The 24707-nt window shown below is 42.3% G+C and overlaps 3 protein-coding genes across 3 annotated transcripts in view; 2 read left to right on the top strand and 1 right to left on the bottom strand.

The window, feature by feature from the left end:
• The window catches only part of lrrc9 (leucine rich repeat containing 9), a 30469-nt gene extending 24191 nt beyond the window's left edge, over positions 1–6278 (top strand). Inside the window, exons 30-32 of the mRNA XM_050061804.1 lie at positions 647–836; positions 1456–1612; positions 2423–6278. Coding sequence (XP_049917761.1) covers positions 647–836; positions 1456–1612; positions 2423–2456 — 381 coding nt within the window. The 3' untranslated portion in view covers positions 2457–6278. The remainder of the gene's footprint in view (positions 1–646; positions 837–1455; positions 1613–2422) is intronic.
• A 1905-nt stretch (positions 6279–8183) lies between these two features.
• pcnx4 (pecanex 4) lies at positions 8184–22155 on the top strand. Its single transcript, XM_050061666.1, has 11 exons — positions 8184–8350; positions 9232–10006; positions 10113–10292; positions 11980–12518; positions 12651–12751; positions 13049–13171; positions 16526–16886; positions 18537–18640; positions 19737–20842; positions 20966–21152; positions 21313–22155. Exons 2-11 carry the CDS (start codon positions 9309–9311, stop codon positions 21562–21564), a joined length of 3651 nt encoding a protein of 1216 aa, XP_049917623.1. The 5' UTR covers positions 8184–8350; positions 9232–9308; the 3' UTR covers positions 21565–22155.
• Positions 22156–22353: 198 nt separating this feature from the next.
• Positions 22354–24707, bottom strand: part of dhrs7 (dehydrogenase/reductase (SDR family) member 7) — a 9717-nt gene continuing 7363 nt past the window's right edge. The window contains exon 7 of the mRNA XM_050061667.1: positions 22354–22785. Within this exon, the coding sequence (XP_049917624.1) occupies positions 22744–22785 (42 nt within the window). The 3' untranslated portion in view covers positions 22354–22743. The remainder of the gene's footprint in view (positions 22786–24707) is intronic.

The raw sequence follows: 24707 nt of genomic DNA, 5'->3' as shown, positions 1-24707 counted from the left end.
CCTGGATCAAACTCTTTAAGTCTGACTGATCTGATGTTCATGTAATGAGAGACCAGGGCAGTAATTCTCCTGCAGCTCTGAATTAAAAGCAGCCTAAGCCTGCTGGCATCATCCTGCTGATTAGATGAAATGTGACCGGCCGATAATGCACCAGTGGATTTACCCCCTATTAGCCAGGTCAACACGACCCCCTCTGCTTGTTAATCGTAGATGTGGAAATGACAGAGCACAGATCCTGAGTTTTCTCATTAAAAACACAAACTCAAACCTCCCCCTATTGACTCTGCCATCTCGGTTGTCACTGTCAATTTATTCCTGCATCTCTGCTTTTGTTTGAATTTGAACATAGTCATTGATGAGTAGTAATTACTGTTCCCCTATAAGATGCTTATATTTGTGGAACAACAAGCAATCTAATCACCCAATCGCTGCCAAGTGTGTAGGTGGAGAGGACACACTGCAGTGACAGCAGTGGCCATAGAGAAAAGAGAAACGCTTAGAGGGTTGCAAATATCAGTAGGTCAGAGACACTGAGTTGGCCCTGGAGTCACACATTATCTGAATATCCGCTTATGTTTTTTTAATATAATCCTGTCCTGGAGTATCACTTCTATCTTCCTTATTCTCCTTAATATTTTTCTTAAAGCCATGCTCACAGTACCCTGGAGCTTCTCTTCCTGCCACTGAAATAAACCTACCTGGACTGCTACCCCTCATGCCTCGAAACACCCCTCTAAGAGGAATGACCATAAGTGGAGGACTGCAGAACTTTGTGCATGGGCACGATATCCTGCCAGGTCACATGGATGAGGCCCAATCTCATTACACATACAAGTGTGAGTGTGAAATTTCTCCTCTTGAAGGTCATTAGTTCCTCAATGGATATGACTTTGTGTAACAACAAGTTTTAGATTGACACAAGCAGTCTGTTCTATAAGTCCTAATACAGTCAAGGATTCATTGTCACTTTCTAGCATACGCTATACCAGAAAACTCTGTGCTAAAGGGATAGTTCAGATTTTTTGGAGTGGGGTTGTGTGGGGTTCTTATCCATAGTCAGTGTGTTAGCTTCAGTAAATGAAGGTCAGCATGACAGTTTGGAGAAGCAGACTGAAGCACCGCCGGAAGCTCATCAATGTTCTGCTGCAGCAAAATGTATCTTAGCCATCTTTAAAAAATCAATATCAGTAGAATATTTAGAATATTTTCATCACTTAACCTTGCCGTCAGACAGCTCTTTCCAACTGAAGCCGATTCTATGCTCTCTTCAAAGCCACCAGATTTCTGTGACAAAAACAGTATTTTTACCTCACTGCTCCCATCCACAGCAGCACAATGCTTAGCTTCTGTGGTGGTACTCCTGTCTGCCTTGCCAAAAAAAAAACTATTCCTTTCAGATGACGTTCCTTATTCTGGCTTTCTTACACACACTTCTTATATTAATTTCCAAATCAGACAAGAAGCACAAGCATGGTAATGCCGTTCGTAGCGGCCAAGCTGACATTACCTTAAGACACATTCGAAGAACAGGAAGCAACCTGCCAGCCCAAGGTCTTCTTCATGATGGGAACAGAGTCATCATCACATATCCCGGCCAGGAGCAAGACAGCAGGTTGGTAAAACTTCAAGAGATATGATAATGCTTCTGTAAAGTGGAAACAAACAACCTTTCAAGCTCCTCGTGTCATTATTCTATCGCCAGTACATTGTGTGCAATCAGCATTTTTTTATCAATATTTGTATTGCTTTTTAGTGTCCAGATGTTATTACAGACATATGATACAACAAATGTTTACATTTACATAAACTCAAACACACACCCAGTTGTTCTCTCTCTTAGCATTTAAGTTCCATTTAAAACATTAAAATCCCAAATCAGTGTACAACACGACATTAATAATTATCTAATTCACTGGTACCTCTTACAAAGAAAAAAAAAGGGCTTTCATAGTCAAAGTTTTTCACCTCTGGGATTTACCACTGCTTTGTTTTCTTATCCTGCCCTCAGTTCTCCTTCTGTAGAAGGTCATCTATATCTCCATATTTTATAAAGTCATTAAATTGTTTCCATATTCCCTCGTACATACTTAATTCATTTTTCAAGGTTGATGTTATTCTCTCCAGTGCCACACATTGTGCCATGTTTATGATCCAAGAACCAACTGTAGATGCAGTTATTTTCTTACAGCTTAGAGCTATAGTTTGTTTCGCTTGCAGTATAGCACAGTCAATAAATTTGTATTCTTTAATTCTCAGAGAGGTTGTTGTTGTTGGATATATGTGTAGCACTATCCTTTTTTAGTCTAATGAGATAGTGAGACAAAGCAAAAAACTTGTCTATTTCCACTTTAAAATGTGAGAGATCTGTTTAAAAGATGATAAAATACACTTTGACCTTTAAGTATTACTTGTTATCTTCCAGATTTCCTAATGGTGGCAAACCTCCACCCATGTAGCAGCCAGACAAGGTGGTACATACAGGTGAAAGGTGAAACAAATGTGAACACATGCAACAGCCATGACTGTCATTAGTCCTATATCAGTATTTTGGGACATCATATCTTGAAGGTGGCATATTTGTAAGCATTCTGTAATGTATATCGGCATCTGGACATATTTGCATATTTAATGAGGAAAAAGTCAGAACATAAAGCAATTCAAGTGCCTTTTGTTTGGTGACATGGCAATAAACAACTTTCTGTAACTGTTAACATATCATTAAATCGCCCTTGCTACTATTAGTTTAAACGAAAACATGTTTGGAGTTCAGGAAAATTAGGTTACTTGAAGGTTGCATGTAGTGCATCTCTTTCAAATGGATTCATAATGACTCTGACCTTATTTTTTATCCACATATGTGGATCACTAACCATGGTAATCTGAGGATGAGAGGTTTTGGTGTCATTTCTACTGCTATCCCATCTTTGGCCTCAAACAAGTGGAAAAAAAAAACACCCACAGATGTAAGGGCGTGTGAGGCTGGCATGCTGCTTCCACGGGGTCAGATGCATCCCCAACAAGTGGATAATCCAGCTTTAGCACACCTCTCTGTGGACAATAATCTGCAGTCACTCAGATAAAGATGTAATCTTGAACAAGGTCCAAATGGATTTTCAGAGATTGTCAGTTTCATCATGTTAGCCTCTTTTCCAAAAGCCCACCACAGTTTTGACTAATAGGCAAATCTCGTGTGTTGTAACTGGAAACAGTATTAGAGTGACTTGATATTTATGATGTTAGTTCTGATGAACATGAGATTATAATCCTTCCTGACTTGCTGTCAGTTTAGTCTGGTAGTGCTGTAGTTAACACACCAGTCTAAGCTTTAAATGTGGACTATACAGCATATATTATGTGATCTGATACCTTTATATTCTGGAAACTCTAAACAGATCATTGTATGATGAAAAGATTAATGCTGCGTTCACATGGAGTCAGGCAAACAATCGACGGATATCATTTTAGGGGACGAGAGCATGTTGGTAAAATTAGGTGAGGCCAGCAGAGACTAGTAGACGGCATTGCCATTCAGAGTTAAAATATTTAACTTTTTGCCTTTCTCCACAACAAAATTTACAACCAGGTGTTATGTAGCTCCTTCACATGAGGCATTTGGGAAAATTTGTGGACATTACTGGAATAATTACGTAAAATAATAAACACACAAAATAATTGTATTTAATATATTTTATTCCATTCTTTGTAAACAATACAACATCACCATCGTAACATATCGACGTGGGGTTTTATTTTTACCATCCTGCCATTCCATTGGACTGACTGATGGTTTTAAATGTGCCGTCCAGAAAGTATTGTTCATGTGCTGTCTACTGTCTGTCTGATTCCATGTGAACGCTAAGTTAGAAAGGACATCAGCCTCCATCAGTTGAACACTGTTGTTATGTTTCTCAACAACTTCTTGTAAAGTTTAATTAGTGTTATTTAAACTCTACTGAACTTTTTTATTATGTGTACTACTTAAAGGTATACTGTACAGGATTTTCCTTGGGAAAAAAACAATGTATAGGGTCACACAAAAGTCATTTCTGTCAGTTATCACTTGTACGATGTATGTACATATTTTTGCATTTTCTTAATATATTTACTGCGTTCAGGATGTTCCTGGACACAGTGGGCAGGTGAGGTCATGACTTCACAGACACAGCGCCAAAGCTATTAAAAACACAAAGATATAGAGGCTGGCTTTCACTTTCACTGGAGATGATGTTACAAATGGTTACCAACAATTCCTGCATACTGTTCCTTTAAAAAAGAGACACATCATACTTCGAAAGGATGGGGCCTGGGTTTTGAAAAAAATATTCCTGAATTAAAGAGTTGATTTATTCAAGAACACCATTTCTTAAGGACATCACTTTAAATCCTTTGAAGCCAGAAGCAGCAACATTTTCTGTCATATTTCCTCCACCAGCCTGAGCTCTGGACTTTATGGCTCAGTGGTGTTAATGTGACCACTAGGTGTCCTTAGAGCTCCATTAGCTCTCTCTCTGCACCACACTGCTAATCAGTCCTCCATGAATTTACCACTTGCCCTGTGGGGAGTAATTTATCAGTTGAAGGCGTATACGTGTGCTTTAGTTTTGTGTTCCCTGCCGCTGAACATTTGTGAGGCAACAGCCAGCTCGAGGCAGCAAAAGTGAAAAGCTCTCCCCCAAACAAGCTCCTCTAATGCATGTACTTAACTTCACTTGATTTGTGTTAATTCCCAGCATTAAGCGGGGCTAATGACTGTGCAAGTGAGTGCACTGTCATTACCTTGCTCTGCCTGACATCAAATGGCAGCTGATGGACTCGCATAAAAAAAAGAAAAGAAAAAACTCTAATGCACAGATTTGGGGGCTCAGTGAGAGCTCTCTAATGCATTAGGTATTGCAAAGGATAATTACACATTTTATATTTGTGTACAGTATGTGCAGTATGGATATGCTAGAAACATGACTGTTTTTAATGCAATTGTATGTCTGTGTGGTTTAAGTTTATTGCGAGCATGCCACTCCATGCAGTATGTCTCTTTTTGCATATCTGTCAGTATTTTTAACATTAAAATGACATTAGCATAAAGATTGTGAATAATTCATCAGTCCTGAGTGAACCCAGATGCACTGCTCTCTCTGTCTATCTCTCTCCCTCCCCGTCGCTCCTCCATGTGAGTAGACCACATGGTTCGTAGCTGGTTTAATGGGATGGAATGTGACAGGTTATGTTTTCATCGGCCTGATATGGAGCCCGGCTCGGGCGGGAGGGAACGAGGGGGAGAAAGGGAGATACAGAGAGAGGGGAAAGTGAGGTGGTCTCTGCAGTTGTAGTCTGGATTCATAATTAGACATGTTTGTGCTTGTTGTGAATCAGTTATAGATGATGCTCTTCCCCCTCATCCCTACCAACACACACACACACACACACACACACACACACACACACACACACACACACACACAGACAAACACATGCTCTGTATGGGGCCATTACTTCTGGTCCACTAACTCCCTACATTTGCTGTGTCTGTGCATTCAGAGCACCATTAGTCCAAGACTCTGTGAATAATTGCTGAATGGACCATGTTTTCACCGCTATCTTCTCAGGTTCCAGTGTTGCTTGATGTTGTGGGTGACGTGAGAGAGATGAGGACATTGATTGATGTTTGATGCCGAGGATAACACAGCATCTTGTACAGTGCTTATCGAAGCATTATGCGCAGAGCATGTAATGGATGAACAACATTAAACCCCACGTGCATTACACATTTACCAGCTTGTATTAACTTCAGAAGTGCTTCGATAGAATTACATCAATACCATCACTTGACTTGGAATTGCTGTTGTGAAAATGAAATGTTCTCTCTCCACATTTGGCTGCTGATGGCAAACAAATTCAGATAATGAAAATATAAATTATTTTGTTTTCAAAAGGTGTGTATTATGCCCCAGAGTTCATTTTCATCCCCACAAATACATCCTCTATTCAAAAACAATCTTGCCATATTGCTTCTCTTGAAATCTGTCATTGAGTTATTGTTGTCGCTTGTCATTTCCCTGTAATTTGTTTCCTGTGAGGCTCCTTAGAATAGAGAGTGAATGGAGAGAGAGAGGAAATACAGATAAAAGAATGTAGCGAGAGTGTTCAATTAGAATGAAAAGGAAAATGCTTTTATTTTGTGTAGATATTTTGGATGAGCGTACGCCTCGCATGAGCATTAAATCTTAACTGCTTTTCATTTCTGGCATTGCGTGTGATTTATCACATTATTGGACTTGTGTGTCATTTATCACGTTATTTCAGTCACACAAAGCGTGTTGCTTTGTTAAGACGGTGAAAAACAAGGTGCCGATAACCAAACAACAGACAAACACCCAATTTTCTCGTAAATTTAATGGGAATCAATTTTCAGAGTGCCGCCAGAGGGTCTGCTTTTTGTAAATTGTAGCCAATTTGGTGTTTTTTTTATGTCATGGTATTTGCATTTGTCTTTCCCGTTAATGACTCCTAAGTCTCAATTCATGTTGATATTCTTCATCAGGCAGCTGTAGCAAAAATGGAGCAATGATTTTAAATAATCGGTGCTGCAGGAGGATTACATACATGTTGTCGTGACTGACGGGCTTTATTGTGTCCTACACAGAGCAGAAATTGTTTTTTCAAGATAACAAGGAAACACAACCTCCTGCGTATACACTTAGCCCCTCAGCTGCAGTGAAGAATAACAACAACAACAATTTAATCTCCTCGGCTCCAGATTATCTTTCTTTGTGTTGATATTGTGGCCTTTTTTAGTTGATCACTTTATGATCCCTCTTGTTGCCCTCCTTCTCTCTAAGTAAATCAACATTTGGGAGAGGCAGACCACACTTTACCACAGTCACTTTCATTATCTTAAAATAATACAATACTCGTAGGATTTGCTCTTTTTGTATTAAGAAGACAACAATAATTTAGAATGTAATATTAATATTTCTAATCCTATGTCAGTTTTTGGGGTCAACTAAGCGCATTAGATTCAGGATTTAAAGATACTGGCAAGTGAGAGGTTGAAATATTATTTAGGAGAAGGAGGATCAGCGAGACCACGGGATGTGTCATTTAATGTAATTGCAAAGAGGGATGGTCATTTCATTGTTCAGTGGAGAGCAACTTGTAGTAGTAAAATCCTTTATTATCTATTGAGGGGTATCTGTATTTTTCAGTTGACTTTGTGATGATTTTTCATACAAAACAGTTTCTAATAAAGCTGGTCGTGGGAACAGTTGAATATGATTCCCACTCACAAAAACTGACACACTCTGATGTGCCCTCATTTATATGAGTCTGACAGCACTGCTTTATCTTATACTCATGACATTGACAGTTGTATAGTCATTAATCATCAACCAAAGTCATTCCCACTTGAATGAATCTTTCATTTGATAAGAAAATAAAAATAAAATAAAACCTTTATAGCTTTTTAATGTGTTTTATGGTTATAAACCCAGTGTGTAGTAGTTATTAATTTGGTGCTTTATGAGAATGTTAAGCGATGGTATGAATACCCCCCATTTAAGAATGTGCCAGTAATTGATGGGGCGTTTAAGTGCCTCTAATATATGAAATATTGACATTTTAGAATAGCCTCTTCATAATGGATGTTATCAGATGCCTCCAAAAGCTACAAAAAGCTAATGTACAAAACTTCCTTTTTGTTTTACATGTCAACCAACCAAGTTTTGGGCCATTCTGTAATCTCTGCACGCCATTCACAGGTCATCACTCTCAGGTCTGCTTCCCAGCAAAGCACCACATCTGCACTTTAACAGCAGCAGCAGTAACACACACTGGTTTGTATTTAAACACATCTGGAAGATGATCTGTGCACTGTGTGTTCTGATTTACTGGAGCTGCGAAAGAGTTAATACTGAAAATACAGAGAAATATTAGTTTATCTTCGTTTTGACAAAACATGCTCACGAGCACCTGCACATTTGGATGTAAACTGGGGCTACTACTGACTTACAGTCTCATTTCCTAGATGTGAAACACTGAACATGAGCCATTAGTGACTGACAAACACCTATTTGTGTTGTCTTTTGTTTTATTAACGTGTTAGCTGAAGGGGCGGAGTTATGAGGTGAAGGGCGGGCTTATGCAATTTAAGCCAATCGGGGGACGCGCTCTCCTATTCTCTGCACTCCCATTGGTTACAATCTGTCTGTGTATCATGCCGATGTTGCTTGGCTTTCAAGCGGTTAGCTCGCAGCTAACGTTAATGTTGACGATTTCCGCCTGTTTCCCTCAATACCACCTTTATCGATACATATCACCCAACGCTTACCTGCAGTCGGTCTTTCTGCCGTTAACGGTAAGTTTGTCTCGCGCCAGTGACACCGCAGATCGCTAACCTGCTGTTATTTACCTGTTAGTGATAGCAAGCTAACGGACAGTCAGGCTGGCATCGCTAGCTAACAATAATAACGTTACAGCTAGCTAACGTAGGAAGATGAGAACAGTATCGGGGAGCTTCAGAAAGCAGTTTACTTTTCGCTAAATACCTGGTTTGGTTATGTGAGGTGTGACTGGAAGTGTCCGGGTGTTAGCTTGAACAGGTTAGCCCACGTTAGCGCATCCACAAGCTACAGCTTCTGTGGTGTGTTTTCATGGCAACTCAGCAGCTGTTGCTCCAGTGTTGTATCCTATTCTGGGCTGTACATTATAAACCTGAGGATATTCGGGATTGTTTTGTTATGAAAACACCCACTTGTAACTGAGAGTTACTATAGAAGGAGTTAAGAATCATTTTAACATTAACGTAGAGTTTCAGGGATGCTCTGCCAATGTTATCAGATTGGTGGAGAAATAAGTGAGTGCCAGAGGAGCTGGTGCTTTTCAGAATGTTAAAGGGCTTCAACAAGCATGTGTTTTGTTTAGGAGTAGAGCTAGATTAGCTATAAAATGGTGTATTATTGCCCAATAGTGCTCATTACATCTGAACCCCTGTTTGCTGTGACCCCAGTACTCTGTTTATAGTATGTCAGCTGTAAGAAGTGAGCTCGGGGAAGTTCACACAACTTTTAAAATCATCCAGATACAGGCTGCAAAAATAGCTGACAGTATATTGCAGTTTTAAAGTTGTATTATTTACTACTGAGGTTGTACTGTTGTAAGACAATAACACTGATATACTGTATGAGGGCATCACTAGTTTGTTTGGCAATAAATAACCGAAGGTGTGCTTCATTGCAGAGAGCTTCACTGTCTACGGGACGATGAATGGACACCCGCCTTCAGCTGTGTGGAGATGACCTGCCACCCTTTCGGGAATGGTCAGAATGGGGCCAGATGTGCCCCTTCTTAATGAGTACAAGCAGGAGTTCTTCTGGAAGCGCTTCCCCCAGACAGTATTGGGGGGTCCACGCTTCAAGTTGGGCTATTGTGCCCCACCATATGTCTACGTCAATCAGGCAGTCTTGTTCTTGACACCATGGCTTTTTGGGGGCATTGGTACTCTGCTCTGCCAGCTGCAGCTGCTGCAGGAGCTCCACGCCACAGTGCTCTCTGGTATGTTTATGTTCGGGGCTGCAGCGGGTGTCCAGGCCCTGGCACTGTATGCTGCTCGGAGGAGTGGCACAGTGGAGAGACTAGGTGCGCCCAACATCCTGGTTGATGAGGAGGAAGTGGAATTCACCCACTGTGTCAGCCCAGAGACAGTCCGATTTATTGCCCCGGGGAAGAGGTTTGGGCTGAATGTGGTGCTGCATACAGTACTGGCTGGGGTGCTCTGTGGTTTTGGGACATGGTATTTGCTCCTGAGCAGACTGACTGCTCTCTACGGCAGCATTGGTGTGTCCCTCGTTGTCTTTGTCCTGAGTTGGGTGACACTGTGTATAGCTGAGTATTCCCTTATTGTAAATACAGCCACAGAGACAGCCACTTTCCAGGCACAGGACACTTATGAGATCACCCCACTCACTCGGCCTCTTTACATCTTTATTTTCATTGCTGTGGACCTGGCAGACAGGTGAGCATCAGTTGTCTTGTTTGATTGAGATGTCTTGTTACAGAATGCTACTGCATTTTACAATGTTTTCTGCCATAATGCATCTCAGCGTCTTGCTCTGATTTAGGTTCGCAGGCCCTGTCCCTGAGCTCCAACTGGCCAGCCAGGTTCTCCATGTGCTGTTCCTCTTCCTACCTCTGCTGTGGGCGCTAGGTATACTGCCTCCATTAGATGCCCTGCTCCTCTGGGGAATGGAGCAGGCTCTTGTGTTTGGCTTAGGAGGCTCGCCCATGTCCAGCAACCTAAGGTAAATATTGAAAGAGCATGCTGCAGTCTTGGCTTTCATCAGCACACTGATAATGACGAATGTATTTTTCTGGCTGGGTCAAGAGCTCGAATAAAAACTGAGGAGAAAATCAGAAAGTTCTAAACTACATAAACAACCACTACGTGTTCTTAAATGACACCAATGGATCCCACTCATGCCTTGAGATTGATATAAAGAATCTGGCACTAATGAAGGCTGTGCTTTTATTTGTCATTCATATATCTAGTATACCGTGTGGGTCTGTGCAATTGTTATATGTAGAGCAGTCATTGTATCATTTGTTTTTTGAAGTTGTGGTACAATTACAATTGTAACAATTTACCCAATGAATGTTTTTTATGGTCATCATTTCACAATAAATTTTAAGCTCTGATTTCAACTATAGTACTTTATTAGGTGTCCTGTCTATAGAGAGATAAAGTCCCTCCTCTTCTAGTGGACCATCATGGGACCATATTTTGGAAAAAATATGTACAGCAGTCAACAATGAGAGACAATTAATTCTTTGCTCCTATTTCAATAGTGCCATGAATTAAACATAGGATGCTTGTCATTTTATAAGATAATATTTCAAGTCAAGAAAGTCACAGTTTGTTGTAAATCTGCTGAAGTATGGGACTGTGGAAATAGTAATTAGAAAAACTACACACTCCATAAGGGCATAACTTTCCCTCTCGCTGAGGCTACAATGCCTCTGTGCACTCTGATTTGACATAGCTGAAATTTTCAGCATGGCCAGACCTGTAGTCATTTTCTTTTTCCTTGTTCAGGAATAACAGAATAAAATGCGCCAAGGTAACTGCCATGTTGCTGTTGGTGACATATATTATGCAAGATGAGAGATGTAGTTCATTGAGCGGTTTCACACAAAACTAAATGGTACTAAAACAAACTTTTTTGACTTGCAAAATTATCTTTTAGATTGACAAACTAATTCGAACATGATTGATGATTTTTTGTCTCTCTATTGACTACAAAGGGTGTTACTTAGGATTAGTTTCTCTAACGTTTGAATCGAAGTTTAAACTTAGACAAGTCATCAGTCTAAAAGTAAGAAAACACTAAAAAAAAACAGTCAAATTTGAGCACAATTTAATCTTTAAGGTTAAACAATGTCAGAAAACATATTACATGTAATAAGAGCCATTTTAAATCATTTTTCAGTAACCACCTTGCATTTTAAATGCCACTGAAATGTGTGCCACTGTGCATTATGCACATTATCCTACAAAACGTGACAACAACTTTCTAAATAAAAGTGAGTTTTAATAATAAGCGTAACCGACTAGTGTTTCTGATTCCAACTAGCAAGAGTTTAACATTTAATTGACAAATCGCGCACATCTATATGGACAATCACACTTTTTTAAAATGAAATAAAGTCCTATGGTGGTCCACCAGAAGGGAAGGGAAAAGGTTTTGCCTCTCTATTCAATGCACAATATCTAAAACCCACCCAAACCACACACTAATCCAGTCATAATGTGTGCCTGCCTGACAGTTTGATATCATGATTAAAAGCAGCAGCTTCAGTTTGAGCAAAACACAGTTTTTGTTCATTCACGTTACGTCCTCATCAGATTCTAATAGTCCCATTGAAATGACAAGTGTGACAGTAGCCTGTGTATCATCAGCCCTGACTTATTGTGTGTACACTGTCCCACAGGCTGCTGTTGATGTTTGGTGTATCTGCCGGCGTAGCTGTGTGTAATTACTTCATCCCATCGACACTGGGTGTGGTTCTCTTCTCCATCTCTATGGGATTTCTGCTGAGCCTGGACCTCAGCCAGGTTGGCGCACTCTGCAGAGGTCCCAGGGCAGCCTTTGGGGACCGTGGATTTCGCAGAGGGGGGTCGCCACCTCCTCCTTCCAGTTCCTTTGGCTGGAATCTGGGCTGCAGGGAGTTGCTGCTATATTTGAGCCTGTTTCTGGTGGCGATGGCGGAGGCAGGGCTTTTGCATCACTTCCTCGGTTCAGCTCAGTCCCAGAGCTTGGTTACGGGACCTCAGGCTCCTGTCAGCTACCTCCTCCTCGTACTCTTCTGCCTTTGCTGGGCTCTCAGAGAGATCCAGGGGGCCTATGTATTTGGAGGGGTGTTCCTCAATCCCCTGTACCCTAAAGGCATGTCCAGTGTGCAGACTTTCAAGCAGAGGAACAGAGGATTATACATTGCTGCAGCAATCAGAAGAGTCCTTCTTTATCTTGGTGAGCTTGTTATAGTGTGTACTTTAAGTCTGATGTTCTCCAATCTTAACATCTCTCTCAGGTGTGGAAACAACAGCGCTGTGTATGTGAATGTGTTTCTGACCTGCACTTACTGTGTGTTTTACTTCACAGTGTCTCCATTTGCAATGATTGCTTTCCTGTCTATGGACAAATCTCTGCAGTTGCTCCACGGGGCTTCCCTCAGTGTGGGATTCACAAGAGCCTTCAGAGTGGTATGCTCACACTCACTCCTGCTCACAATCTAAGTGAACATAACATTCAGAAAATATTTATCACAATAAAGACCATTTTAAAGTTACTCCAGGCAGATTCTTAATGTGAGCACAAATCATAGGGCTTTGTTCACAATATAACTGAACAATATGGCATTGAAAAACATCTTCCCGGTGCCTTTGCCCAATTTTTTTTTTGTCGATTTAAATGAATTGTGTTTAATCCCAGAGTGTGTTTTGTTTGATGGTTACGCCTGTTTATGCTCAGCACAGTGATTGCTCTGTGTTGCTGTGCAGGTGTGGCAGAGCTCAGAGGATGCTCTGCTGCAGATGGTGGTGGTGGTCTTGGTGCGTCTTGCAGCTGGAAGCAACTTGCTGCCAGGGTGGGACAACCTGGGCACTGGAGTTCAGCTTCTTCTGGTGAGGTCAACATTCAGTTTTCCTTTAATTCCAACCCACATTAGATCCTTCTACATTCTACATTTAAAGCCGCTACAAGGAACTTTTAACTGTCTGAGCGTGACCTACAACAGCAAATGAGACCATCGGTGTGAAGATAAGCTATTTCTATATAGTGTATATCCATACCTTTAGGAAACTGTCTCCGGGTCCGCCCCAGGTCGCTTCCAGGATGAAACGATTTACGGCACTCAGACGGCACACGTCATCTTACCTAGCTGCTTACATTTATAGTGACTCTTATAAATAGTCGCTATTCCTCCTCCTCGACCCGACGTCCGCGGGGAGTTAAAATAGCAGCAATCATCGGGTAAAAGTTCTGTGAAAGCACTGGACTCACCAACAGTCAGCCACGTCTCAGTCACACAGAGAAAATCCAATCCTCGGGAAGTCAGGAAATCCTTCAGGATAAACGTTTTGTTCGCTAGCGATCTAGCATTTACCAGCCCAATCCTGGCAGGAGCCGGCGGGTCCACGGCGTTAGCTGTCCGGGGAGCCACACACAGAGGCCGCAGGTTGCGCAGATTCACCCCGCGCCAGCGGGGACGAGGAGAGCAGGGGCCGCGGGGCTGGAACACCTCATCCGGGCTGACGACAGGTACCAGCCAGGCGTCAACAGGGTCCAGCGAGTGCCGAGAAATAAAGAGGCGAGGCACCGCTCCATACTCAGTCCAAGAAGCCGTGGAAGTGCTCGCCAAACAGGCCTTCAGCCTTACCAGCCGACCACTGCGTTTACCCCGGCGGCGGTGGCGCTTACGCCGGAGAGGTGGAGCTGGGGCACAGCAGATGTGAGCTGGGATCCCTGATAGGAGCGGGGGCAAAGTTTTCCCGTCTTGTTGTTTCATTCATCCCCAAAAACAAACACATGCGTGAGCCAGGTAAGCGTCTTTACGACAATACGCGCTAGAGCTCATGGGAAATGTAGGCTTCATTCCAACACTACTGCTTTTGTCCACAGGGTCGCCAAAATCAACTCAAAATGAAAGTTCCTTGTAGGGGCTTTAATCTGTAAGTTTTAATCTGACCTAAACAGTGCTGCCACATCAGTTTTTTACACTGTGGCTGTGAACAGCACACTGAACTTTTGACAACTATCAGATTCGTAAGCCCAGTTCAGACCAGTGATTCGCAATGAGATGAAACTATTTTAGAACGTTGCAGAGAAAAATTGCAGCAGTGTGAACAGGCAGTCTGAGCTCGACTCAAGCTGGCTGATGGTGTCACCTGAAACTCCGCTGGTCAAAAAGCTGGCTGGTTTTAGAACATAAAGCACCTCACCTGTTTCTACAACCAGTTGGCTCGCAGTGAAGTCTGCTGGTCAAGTCAAAATGACCGCAGACGTCGTGTTTGCTTGGTGCAGCAGGTGCTCCGCCCCCACCGAGCCCTCTGTTTTCATCCTTGTGTGCTGGTGTCAGACAGCGGGTTGCTGCTGCTGCTTGCTGTATGTCCTTATGCCCCGCCCACACACACACATTCTCACTGACTGATTAATAGACACTGGTTTTTAATATTATTGTGGCGTATTTATTATGAAAACAGTCCCATATGATGCTCATTTTATGTTTTCACTGTTTCATCACTACTACAAATGCAGCTGTAGCCAGCATTACTATCCTCATTCTCATTATAAGAAGCTACAAACTTTATTCAGCCACAAAATAACCCTGAAAAGCTGCAAACACAGCGGAGGTACAGAGAGTTGTTGCATAGAGATGATACACCGTCTCTAGTTGCATCGGTGTGAACTGGCAGATTTTTATAACGGTGCATTGCAGGTAGTTGCACACTTTAACTCATCTCTTTAGTCGAATCTTTAGTCTGAGCTGGGCTTGAATTTCTGAACCCCGTTAGTCTAAAGCATTTGTATCATTATGGGGCCATCTTGTCAAAACTAAAACATGGAAAGTCTTCAGGGTGCTGATAAAGGGTCCATGTCATTGGTTCGACAGCCCATTGGTTCGACATCCCATTAGTCCGACTGTCCGCGGTGCTGAACGGCTCGCAGCGGGCGTATGGTGCGCCGCGACCGGCTTGAGGCAGAGCAGGCTCACGGCTTATGTGTTTGCCACTTTCTTTTTCATTGTAACTCACACCATGATCTTTTCCTGACCCTAACCACGTGGTTTTTGTGCCTAAACCTAACCAGACCTTAACCACAGGGCATCATGATGATTTCTGAACGGACTTCGGAACAATGAGTTTAATATGGTCGGAACAATGGGATGTCGAACCAATGGGCTGTCGAACCAATGGGCAGTTCCCCTGATAAAAATTTTTTCGCCTTTTTTCTAACATATTGCAACTTTTTTTTCAGGTAAGTACAGAGCCTTAGTGAAAAAATATATTTAAAGATACACTACGGAGGATTGTCGGTTACTGTTTACAGACACGCTCACTAGCGAAAGTGAAAGCCAACCCCAGATTTTCTCGTTTGGCGTTTCACCTCATTATATTTGCCTTTTTTCAGAGTTTTGTCTCGCTGCTTATGGTCTGACACTTAGTTGTTCCCTTATTATAAAGCCCTGACCTCACCTGAGCGGTAACACTCATAAGCATCCTGAACACAGAAAGTAAGAAGAAAATAAGAACATACAGGCAGAGGGAAAATACACCACCACACACTTCTAATGGGTTATAAGTGATGATTGAGAGGGATTACTTCTATGTAGGGTCTATACATTGTTTTGTTTTTTTTAGGGAAAACCCTGCATAGTTTATCTTTAAAATGGCCACTTTATTAGGTTGACCTATATAATTTAATGCAGTCTCTTACAACACAGTTTCTTTTTGATTAAATAAAGTAAACCAAATGCAGCAAACTCACATAGTACAAGTTAACATACCCAATTTCACTGTACTGGTGACAACTTCAGTATGATCAGTGACACTGAAATAGTAAGAGATCTGCCACAAATTCTACATTGTCCTCAATGCTGATGTGTCTTATATTCTTTTCCCCTAATGTTTGTAAATGGAAACACCTTTCAGTATAACCGTTTAGTGAAACACCACTGCAAACTACCACCTCACTAATAATGATAAAGTTAAATTCATACCTCTCCAAGAGTGTCAGTCAGAACAGCATTATCCTGCTAAAGGTAGAGTTTGCGAATGAGCTGTTGTATTAGATTGCATTGGATGTTACGGTTGCACCCAATAAAGTGGCTGCTGAGTATATATTAATAATGCTGCCGTAAGTAAAATTAATTTTTAAAAAAAACGAATGAAGCTCACATATCTCTCAAACATGCTGTATACATCAGACCTGATGGTGGTTCAGTGCCGTTTATGTTTGCCCCTGTGTTTCTGATCCAGGTGGGCCTGCTGATCGACAGACTGACCCAGTTCCTCGCCAAGCTAAAGTTCACCCTGACTGTGTTGGTGACATCTTGGACAGAGAAGAAGCAGCGCCGTCAGTCGGCTGGAACTCTGTTGGCTCTGAACGCCTCCCTGTGCCCGCTGCTGCTGGCGGTGGTGACCCTGTCTGCCCTGCTCTCTGCCCCTCTGCTGCCCCTCTTCACCCTGCCCGTCTTCCTGGTGGGGTTCCCCAGGCCTCAGCGCAGTTGGCCAGGCCCCGTAGGTACCGCCTGTCCCTGCCCAGACTCCATCTTCTACCAGCAGATGAGCGGAAGTCTGGCCTCTGCTCTGAGGACGGCCTTTGCAAGAGGGTCACTGGGTTAGTTGTCCATGCTTGATATGTCCTCTGTCTGTGGTGTCTTCCTTCTTTTTAATCTTTCTCAAATGTTACAAGTAAACACTGTTTACTGTTTTAGCATTAATAAGATCTGTAAATGTATCAGAATATACTATCAGAATGCAAGTATATCATAACCGGATCTAAAAAAAAAATGCTGCAAATAATTGTTTTTGTATATTTAAAAAAAGAAAAGAAAAAAAACTTTTAAAAAAAATTATAATTTTTTTATAATAAATAATTATTATAATAATAATAATAATAATAATAATAATAATAATAATAAATGAATTAATAATTGATCATAATAATAAAATAAATAAATGCAGTTCTCAAAATATTTTGAATTTATATTTTTTAATTTATTAACCCTGAAAATTGGATTAAAGTTTTATAACTATGAAATTAAATTTTATATCACTGTGTACCTAAAATTGCTATTTTTATTTGAGTTACATCATTTCTCTTTGCAGACTTTTTTTATTGCAGCCCTGAGCGGTACACACGCCAGTCTCCAGAGCTCCAACAATATTAAAAAAATTATTGTTATCGATATTTTTTACTGCAATATGTTTTGACTTGAACTATAATTGCAGTGACTAAACCTTTGTATAGGTCAAGTAGAGACTGTATGTAGATCAAAGAGCGCTGAACCATCACCTCATATGGTTTAATAGGAGGAGGAATGTTGTTGTGAGCAGCTCTTTGGAATCGCTGGCAGTAATGCAAGCTCGCATGATCCAGTTGAGCTTCCTGTGAAGTGACCCAAAAAAAATAGCTCTGATCTGTATTCATTACATCCAAATATTTCCACACCATTAACCGCGTAATACTCTTAGGCCGCACAGAGCTGCTGCTAGGATTTCGTTCAGTGTGCAGGAGAGAAAAAATATTACAAGTAGAGAATCATTATTTATGGATTGATGATTCAAAACTTAATAAAGCTGCCGAGGTGATGTCATCGCTGTTTTTTTGTGAGCTCGGGGTGCTGTCGCTGTGATGTATAATTCAGAATAAGCACTTGTTAGGTTGATGCTCACAGTCTAACGATGGCAGTTTGTAGTGTTCTTTTGCTTTGCTCACACCGGGGGCTGCGGAGCAGCAAGCGGCAAAGAAGTCCACCCAGCTTGTCACTTCCCATCATGAGGTAGCGGCTGGGACTATTTTGAGATGTCATTATGGGACATGACATTATTCTTGAGCCAAGCAAGCGCTAGTCAACTTAAAACAAAAGCCTCCATCACCTTGCCATTTCTGCTCATCTGTGTTGAAATAAACGTCTGTCTTCTGCTCACTTTTCTGAAAAGAGTGAATTTTTAGAGACTAATGGAAAGCTAGAGCTAAGAACAGATGTAATATTTAGATCTCTGTGCAGTCAGCCAGTTAAAACAGTATCATGACCTTCCTGTACGACTGTGATGGTACGCGTCTCCCTGCAGCTCATCCAGTAGCCATGTTATCCACACAGTCAGCAGAGGGACGCACAGCTAATGCAAAATGAAAGGAATGTGCACCATGGCTCATGAGTGTTACATGGTGTACATATATTGAGCGTTTCCCCTCTGCATTGCCCTCAATTTAAAGATCACATCTCTTTACATGTTAGATGATGATTTTCTTCTCCTTTTGTAGGTTCTTTAGCCCCAGGCTCTCATTTTCTGGGACGTTTTCAGGACCGTATGGTTTGGATAATGATCCTGGAGAGAGGATATGGCTTCTGTACAGTTAACATTAAGGTACTGTGTTTTTCTGTTTGTCTATTAAGAGTCACTGCAGTCATTTACAACAAGCTTACACAGAGAGAGTGCACTTTTTTCAGTACAAATTGAATGTCTTTTGAAGACCTTTGACACCTCTAAAAGAAAAAAATAAAACCATTCAGTATAAGAAAGAGACAAACTAGACCCTGTCTTTTTGTGGTTTATTTAGCTTAAGAAATGTCTCAGCACATAAAGGAACACTTCATTGTTCAGTTTCTTTCAAACTACTCGATGGGCATTGCACTTTTTCAAGTGCTACCACAGCGCTTGACAAAGTTCACATCGCACCTCGTTCAAGGGCTGTATCTGACTCAGAATTATATCAGTTGGATCAAATTTGGCTGTTTAATATGAACATTCAACTATTTGCTCATTTTTATCTGTAAAGAGTTTGAACAGTGTTCAGCGGGACGTTCAGTGCGACAGTGACATCCAGTAACAAAGTAAACAAGCTAACTGCGCTAACAACGGATCAGAAATCCATCCATCCATGTGGAAAAAAGCTTGTTTAGTGGACTAACTTTGCACTTGAAGGTTGCCGGTTCACTTACGTTTTAACAGGTCTGACGCTACTATGCGCCCCGGCTGTATCTAGGCTAACGGCTAACATGCTAACTATTATTTTTATGTCACTAGTCACTTGAAACAAATTTAGGACGAAAGGAGAAATAAACCAAAATTTCCCTTTAAGGGGGCAGCCCCAGCTCATGCAAATCACTGGATGGTTTCAGTTAGCCCCAATATATCTAATGAAAATAAATATCCCACTAATATTTCCGTTAACGTGCAGCCCTGCATACCTCGATTAATGCACCCTTACATGTTTTTTTGTCACTGCCACCTACCAAGTGGAATGTACAAACAAATAGGTATTGGACGTTGTGGAAATTGTTATTGTAGGATATAAAAATCGCTCTTTTAGACACGCTCTTTTATTTTGCTCCAGCCCAAATTTAATGCTTCCCCTTATGATTCCAAAAATCTTTAGACCTTGAATCTATTCAATTTAAGACATTTTAGGACTTTGTAAGGATGCACAGGGACCCTCATAATGTGGTGCGGTTTGTTACAGGGTCTGGAGCTACAGGAGACATCTTGCCACACAGTGGAGGCACGGAGAGTGGATGAGGTGTTCGAAGCTGCTTTTGAGCGCCCTGAGCGGCTTGGTTTCACCCAGGGCTTTAACATGCACTGGGGGAACGCCCTCACCCCTTGTGCTGCCCTCGCAGTGCGAGTCTACTCTGACGCCCGAAATGTGCTCTCTGGCATCATTGACTCACATGATAACTTGAGGAAGCTTCAGGATGACTTTCTGAAAGCACTGGTCTGGTTGCTCCTCCGATACTGTGTCCAGAAGCATAAAGGGTTTATGTGGAGCAGTGAAGAAGGGCCAGGGGTTGGAGGCAGGAAGTCCCAGTCTTCCCAGTTGGCCCAGACCACGTGTAACCAGCCACCAGAGGCTGTCGTGGTGGAATCCAATGTGTCTTCTCTCAGGTTCAGACAGGACAGCTCCAGTTTGACCTCCTTTGGTGACTGGTCGGATGAGGACGACTTATTTGGACCTCAACCAGCCAGGCGGACAGTGGCGTTAGTGACCGCAGAGGTCCAGCCTGGACACACAGCACTGCAGACAGGGGCCTCTCTGCCGGGCTCTGTGGAGATGGACAGTCTTTTTGAAAACATGGCTCTCTCTGCCCTGCAGCCGCTGCAGCCTCTGGGTCTGGGCATCGGGATGCCAGCAGTGGACAAAGGCCGTAACCCAGAGGTCTTCAGTGAGAGTCCCGGCTCTCTCCCTCAGCTGAACTTCAGCTGCCCCCAGTCGGAGGTGTTCAACCTACCGGCAGGGTGGAGGACTGCACCCTTGCTGCCATCCCGCCTGCTGCAGCTCAGGCCTTTGTTTCCTGAGGACTGGTTTCGGTTCACCTTAGGGCGGTTTGGACCTGTTGTGCAGGGCGAGACCTCAGAGGACATGACCAAAGCCCTGAAGGAGGATGAAGCCTTGAAAGAGCTGCACGCACAGGTCGCACTTTCATGTCTCATCTCAGTGGGAGCAGAGTCCACCTTCACCAGTCCCAGTTACGTCTACAGACTCTATTGTGGAGATATACCGTGGACGGAAGGACTCGACTGGCTCTCCTCAAGTAAAGAACTTTACCAGCTAGCACTTCGGGCTTTCAGGTAAAATTGGCAGTTAGTGTTACAGGGTTTTTGAAATTCTGATCACTAGATGGGGATTATTTATGCCAGAGGAAATAATTATATGTCATTGAATTCTGCCTCTGTGGTTTTGTTTGCCTTCAGATTTAGTTTCAAGCTGCTGTTTGATCAAGCAAGTCTAGGGCCCATGGAGTCCCCCGAGGAGTTATTCAGCACCTTGGAGGAATATGAAAGGGACTGGTACATTGGCTTGGTGACAGAGAAAGGCTGGCATGACAGTGTCCTTCAGGAGAAACCATTCTTATTCTCTCTAGGACATGACCTCGCTATGGTAATTACACACAACAGTCCTTGTTTACATCCTGTCCACACTATCTGTTAATACCTAAAGCTTATTCTTATTCATTCACTGGAGTAAAATTGAGGGTACTTAAAATTGCAATTTAGAGCCAGTCTCAGTGAAATGTGTGATTGACTGTCCTTGTCCACAGGGTACATACACAGGGCGAGTCCTGTCCCTGCAGGAGCAGCTGGTGCAGGTGGGCCGTCTGAATGGCGAGGGGGTGCGAGGTCAGTGGGCAAACCTTTCCTGGGAGCTCCTGTATGCCACTAATGACGACGAGGAGCGTTACAGCATTCAGGCTCACCCCTTCATGCTGAGGAATCTGACTGTTCAAGCAGCCGATCCCCCTCTAGGATACCCCATTTACTCCTCAGCCCCCCTTCACTTCCCCTGCCTCTGACCTGTGGCGTCTTCTGCTCTCTCTGCCGAACACACCACAGAGGGAGGAAGATGCTCTTCAGTCGGTACTACCACAGCTAAACGTCCATTTCCAAAGTCAATGGTTATTTTCATGTGGAAACTATAGCAAAATTAGTCATGACATCAGAAAAATGTCTGTTGGGAACCTGCTTTGTTTTTGACATGAATTTGACTTTTATTGGTGCTTCATTTCCTGCATCACATACGAAGACGCAGTGGCATCACCACTGTACTCTTGTACAAGTTGCAAAATGTTAACAGATTATGAGTGACAATGTGGACTACCTCCTAGAATGGCACATTAAAGAGGAGAAAATCCCCGATATGTTTCCAACAAAGCACATGCGTTTGTGGGTTGTTTATCAATGTTTGTGCTTAAAAGAAAGTGAATAAATTGGCCCACCTCCCCCCTCTAGATGGCACCTACTGAATACCTCTGGTTTTATTGTACTTTTTAGATTTAACCATTTTCAGGTGACCCCCCCCTCCCCCCTTTATGTCCACAAAAATGGGACAAGAATTTTAATGTTTTGTTCAGATATCAAGGATGTGCCTTGGGTATGTCTCGCTGTATGTGTAAAGTGTTTTAGTGCTATTGTTTTGTTTACAATTCACTTGTTTACAATTTAGAATGAAGCGGTCGATGAATTTGTCCATATTCTCTTGTACATATTGTTGATTTTTATATGTGTACCTGTATATACTTATAATAAAATAGCTTGGCAGAAGCAGTTTTGTTACGTTCCACTGAACAAACTTGGGCAGAAAACTGATTCAAGCTAAATTTTATTAGCGGATTCAGAAGGTTAGTAGTCGTCTTTCATTCCTACATGGAATCCATAATCCTGATGTTATAAATTCAAATAGGCTTTAGGCCAGAAATTCAGATAATCTGAGGATGCTTGTTATATTAGAATAGCAGCATATAGGATTTACTTTACATTTCAGATGAAAGCATAATGAAATAAAAATGTACCAGTTTCTATCCTCTCCTGCAAAGCTGTGGGAAGAGAGCTGTGAGCTTTTAAAGCAGTCGTGTTAGAGGTTTTCCGTCGAGATGAAGGCAAAGATATCGACATTCTGCGGGAAAAGCTGGATCACTGTTCAGGTCGAAGATGAGGAATGCAATAAATGTGTTTTCCTCCTGACGATGTGACTCTCAGGAGGTCTTTGGCTTTGTGAAGTACGCAGAGTCTGCATCCTGCAAAAGAAAGGTTTAGCTGTTAGCACATTTTTATTCACATGGGAAGCTATCTCTACATGTACTGCATCCTGGTGACATTAAATCTGCTGTAATTATGTGGTGGTCACAAGCATGACCCTGAAACTGCCTTACCCTTCACTGTTCAGGAACACTGTAGATTTTGTCATGATTTTTTTGTCTCCAAAGGATACGTCACAGACCTTACTGAAGTATAAGCATGTGACGCTCCGTTGTCTGGCCAGTTGGAACATGACCTTTCTTCACGGCCCTCAGCTGTCACTGTCCAGCAGAGGCCAACAGGCACACTGGTCAGTCAGTCGGCACCGCGGGTAAGTAGTCATGCTCACTGTCATACCCTGGCCACCGTTTTCTTCTTATTAGACTCAAGCAAGGTCAGTAACAGCTGAGGCCCCCCAGCTGTTAAGACACAGTTCTGCATAGTGTCTGCCACATTCTGCTGTGTTCAAGTATTTTAAGTCCTTTGACACAGTGAGAAACCCCTGGTCCCGAATCTAACGGAGCAAGGTCAGCAATACGGAGTGCAGTAGTGAGGCTGAACGTACAGAAACAACAAACTTCACATGTGAGCCTTTCTGGTGCGTTCTGACTAAAGTGAGCCTCTGTCTCTGAATTTGACCAGGTGTATATACATCTTAAATATGTAAAAGAGTAATTGTGCAGTCGTATGGAATATAGTTACACATTTTGGGAAATATGCTTATTTGCTTTCTTTCGAGAGTCACATGATCAGATTGTAACTACTCGTGTCTGTACGGTTAATGTGGCTTAGTTTAGCACAAAGACTGGAAACAGGGAACCAGCTACCTCAGCTCTGCCCAAAGGTAGAATCAGCCTAAAACAGCCAAAAAAACAAAGTGGTGTATTATTTAAGGATGGGTTATGTGCTGGACTATTTTCTGGCCAGTAACAGTAACTTCTGTGGTCTGTGCTGGCTGCCTGGCAACAGCTCAGAGCCAAGAAAGCAGTTAGGTGAGGCTGCAGATTGCAACCAGCTCAAACTTCTCGAGTGTGCCAAGCGTGTTGGAAGACTACGGTGGCTGAAGCAGAAGGCCCTTATTGGAGCCAGTGTTTGGTTTGTCTGTCCTGGGCTACTGTAGAAACAACATTGCGGACTAGTTTTAGGTGATTACACACTAGTGATACTCAAATTACAGCCCAGGGGCCAAATCTTACCCACGACAGGGTGCTGGGTGGCCCGCTGACCATTTTCTAACAGGACAATGAAGGGATTCACACTTGAAATTTTTTCCTGTACTTTGAATGTAAATAAGCTGCCAGAGTGCATAAAAAAATCATCAAAACAGAGTTTTATCCAAAATCATGCCAGGGATGGATCACCCCCAGACCCCTCCAAGTCTGGGCTAAACCCCAAATGTCCTAAAATGCATACACCTGATCTGTTAAGGACTGGATTTGCCTCTTAGCAAAGATGAGTGAGGACAGCACTTGTTGAGAGGTTGAAAACAGGCAATTCATTTACTATATATACTGATAAATATTATTAATGTTTGTTTATTAACTGGCCCCTGGCCTTCTGTCATTCTGCAAAAGTGGCCCCCGTGCAACACAATTTGAGTTTCCCTGTTCTACACTCATGAAAACACAGTTGAATCCTCACCTGCTCACCTGTCTGTAGGCTGCTGCACTGTCACTCAGTTACTGGTTATGTTAGCAATATTTGCATTTACATTTTCTTTAGATACAGTCAGGTCCATAATTATTTGGACAATGATACAGTTGTCGTCATTTTGGCTCTGTACACCACCACAATGGGTTTTAAATGAAACAATGAATACCTGCTTAAAGTGCAGACTCTCAGCTTTCATTTAAGGCTTTTTTTCAAAAATTTAGTATGAACCGTGTAGGAATTACAACCATTTCTTCACACAGTCCCCCAA

The sequence above is a fragment of the Epinephelus moara genome, chromosome 14 (genome assembly GCF_006386435.1).
Source record: "Epinephelus moara isolate mb chromosome 14, YSFRI_EMoa_1.0, whole genome shotgun sequence".
Classification (NCBI taxonomy): domain Eukaryota; kingdom Metazoa; phylum Chordata; class Actinopteri; order Perciformes; family Serranidae; genus Epinephelus; species Epinephelus moara.
This window is presented reverse-complemented; position numbering and strand designations above follow the sequence as displayed.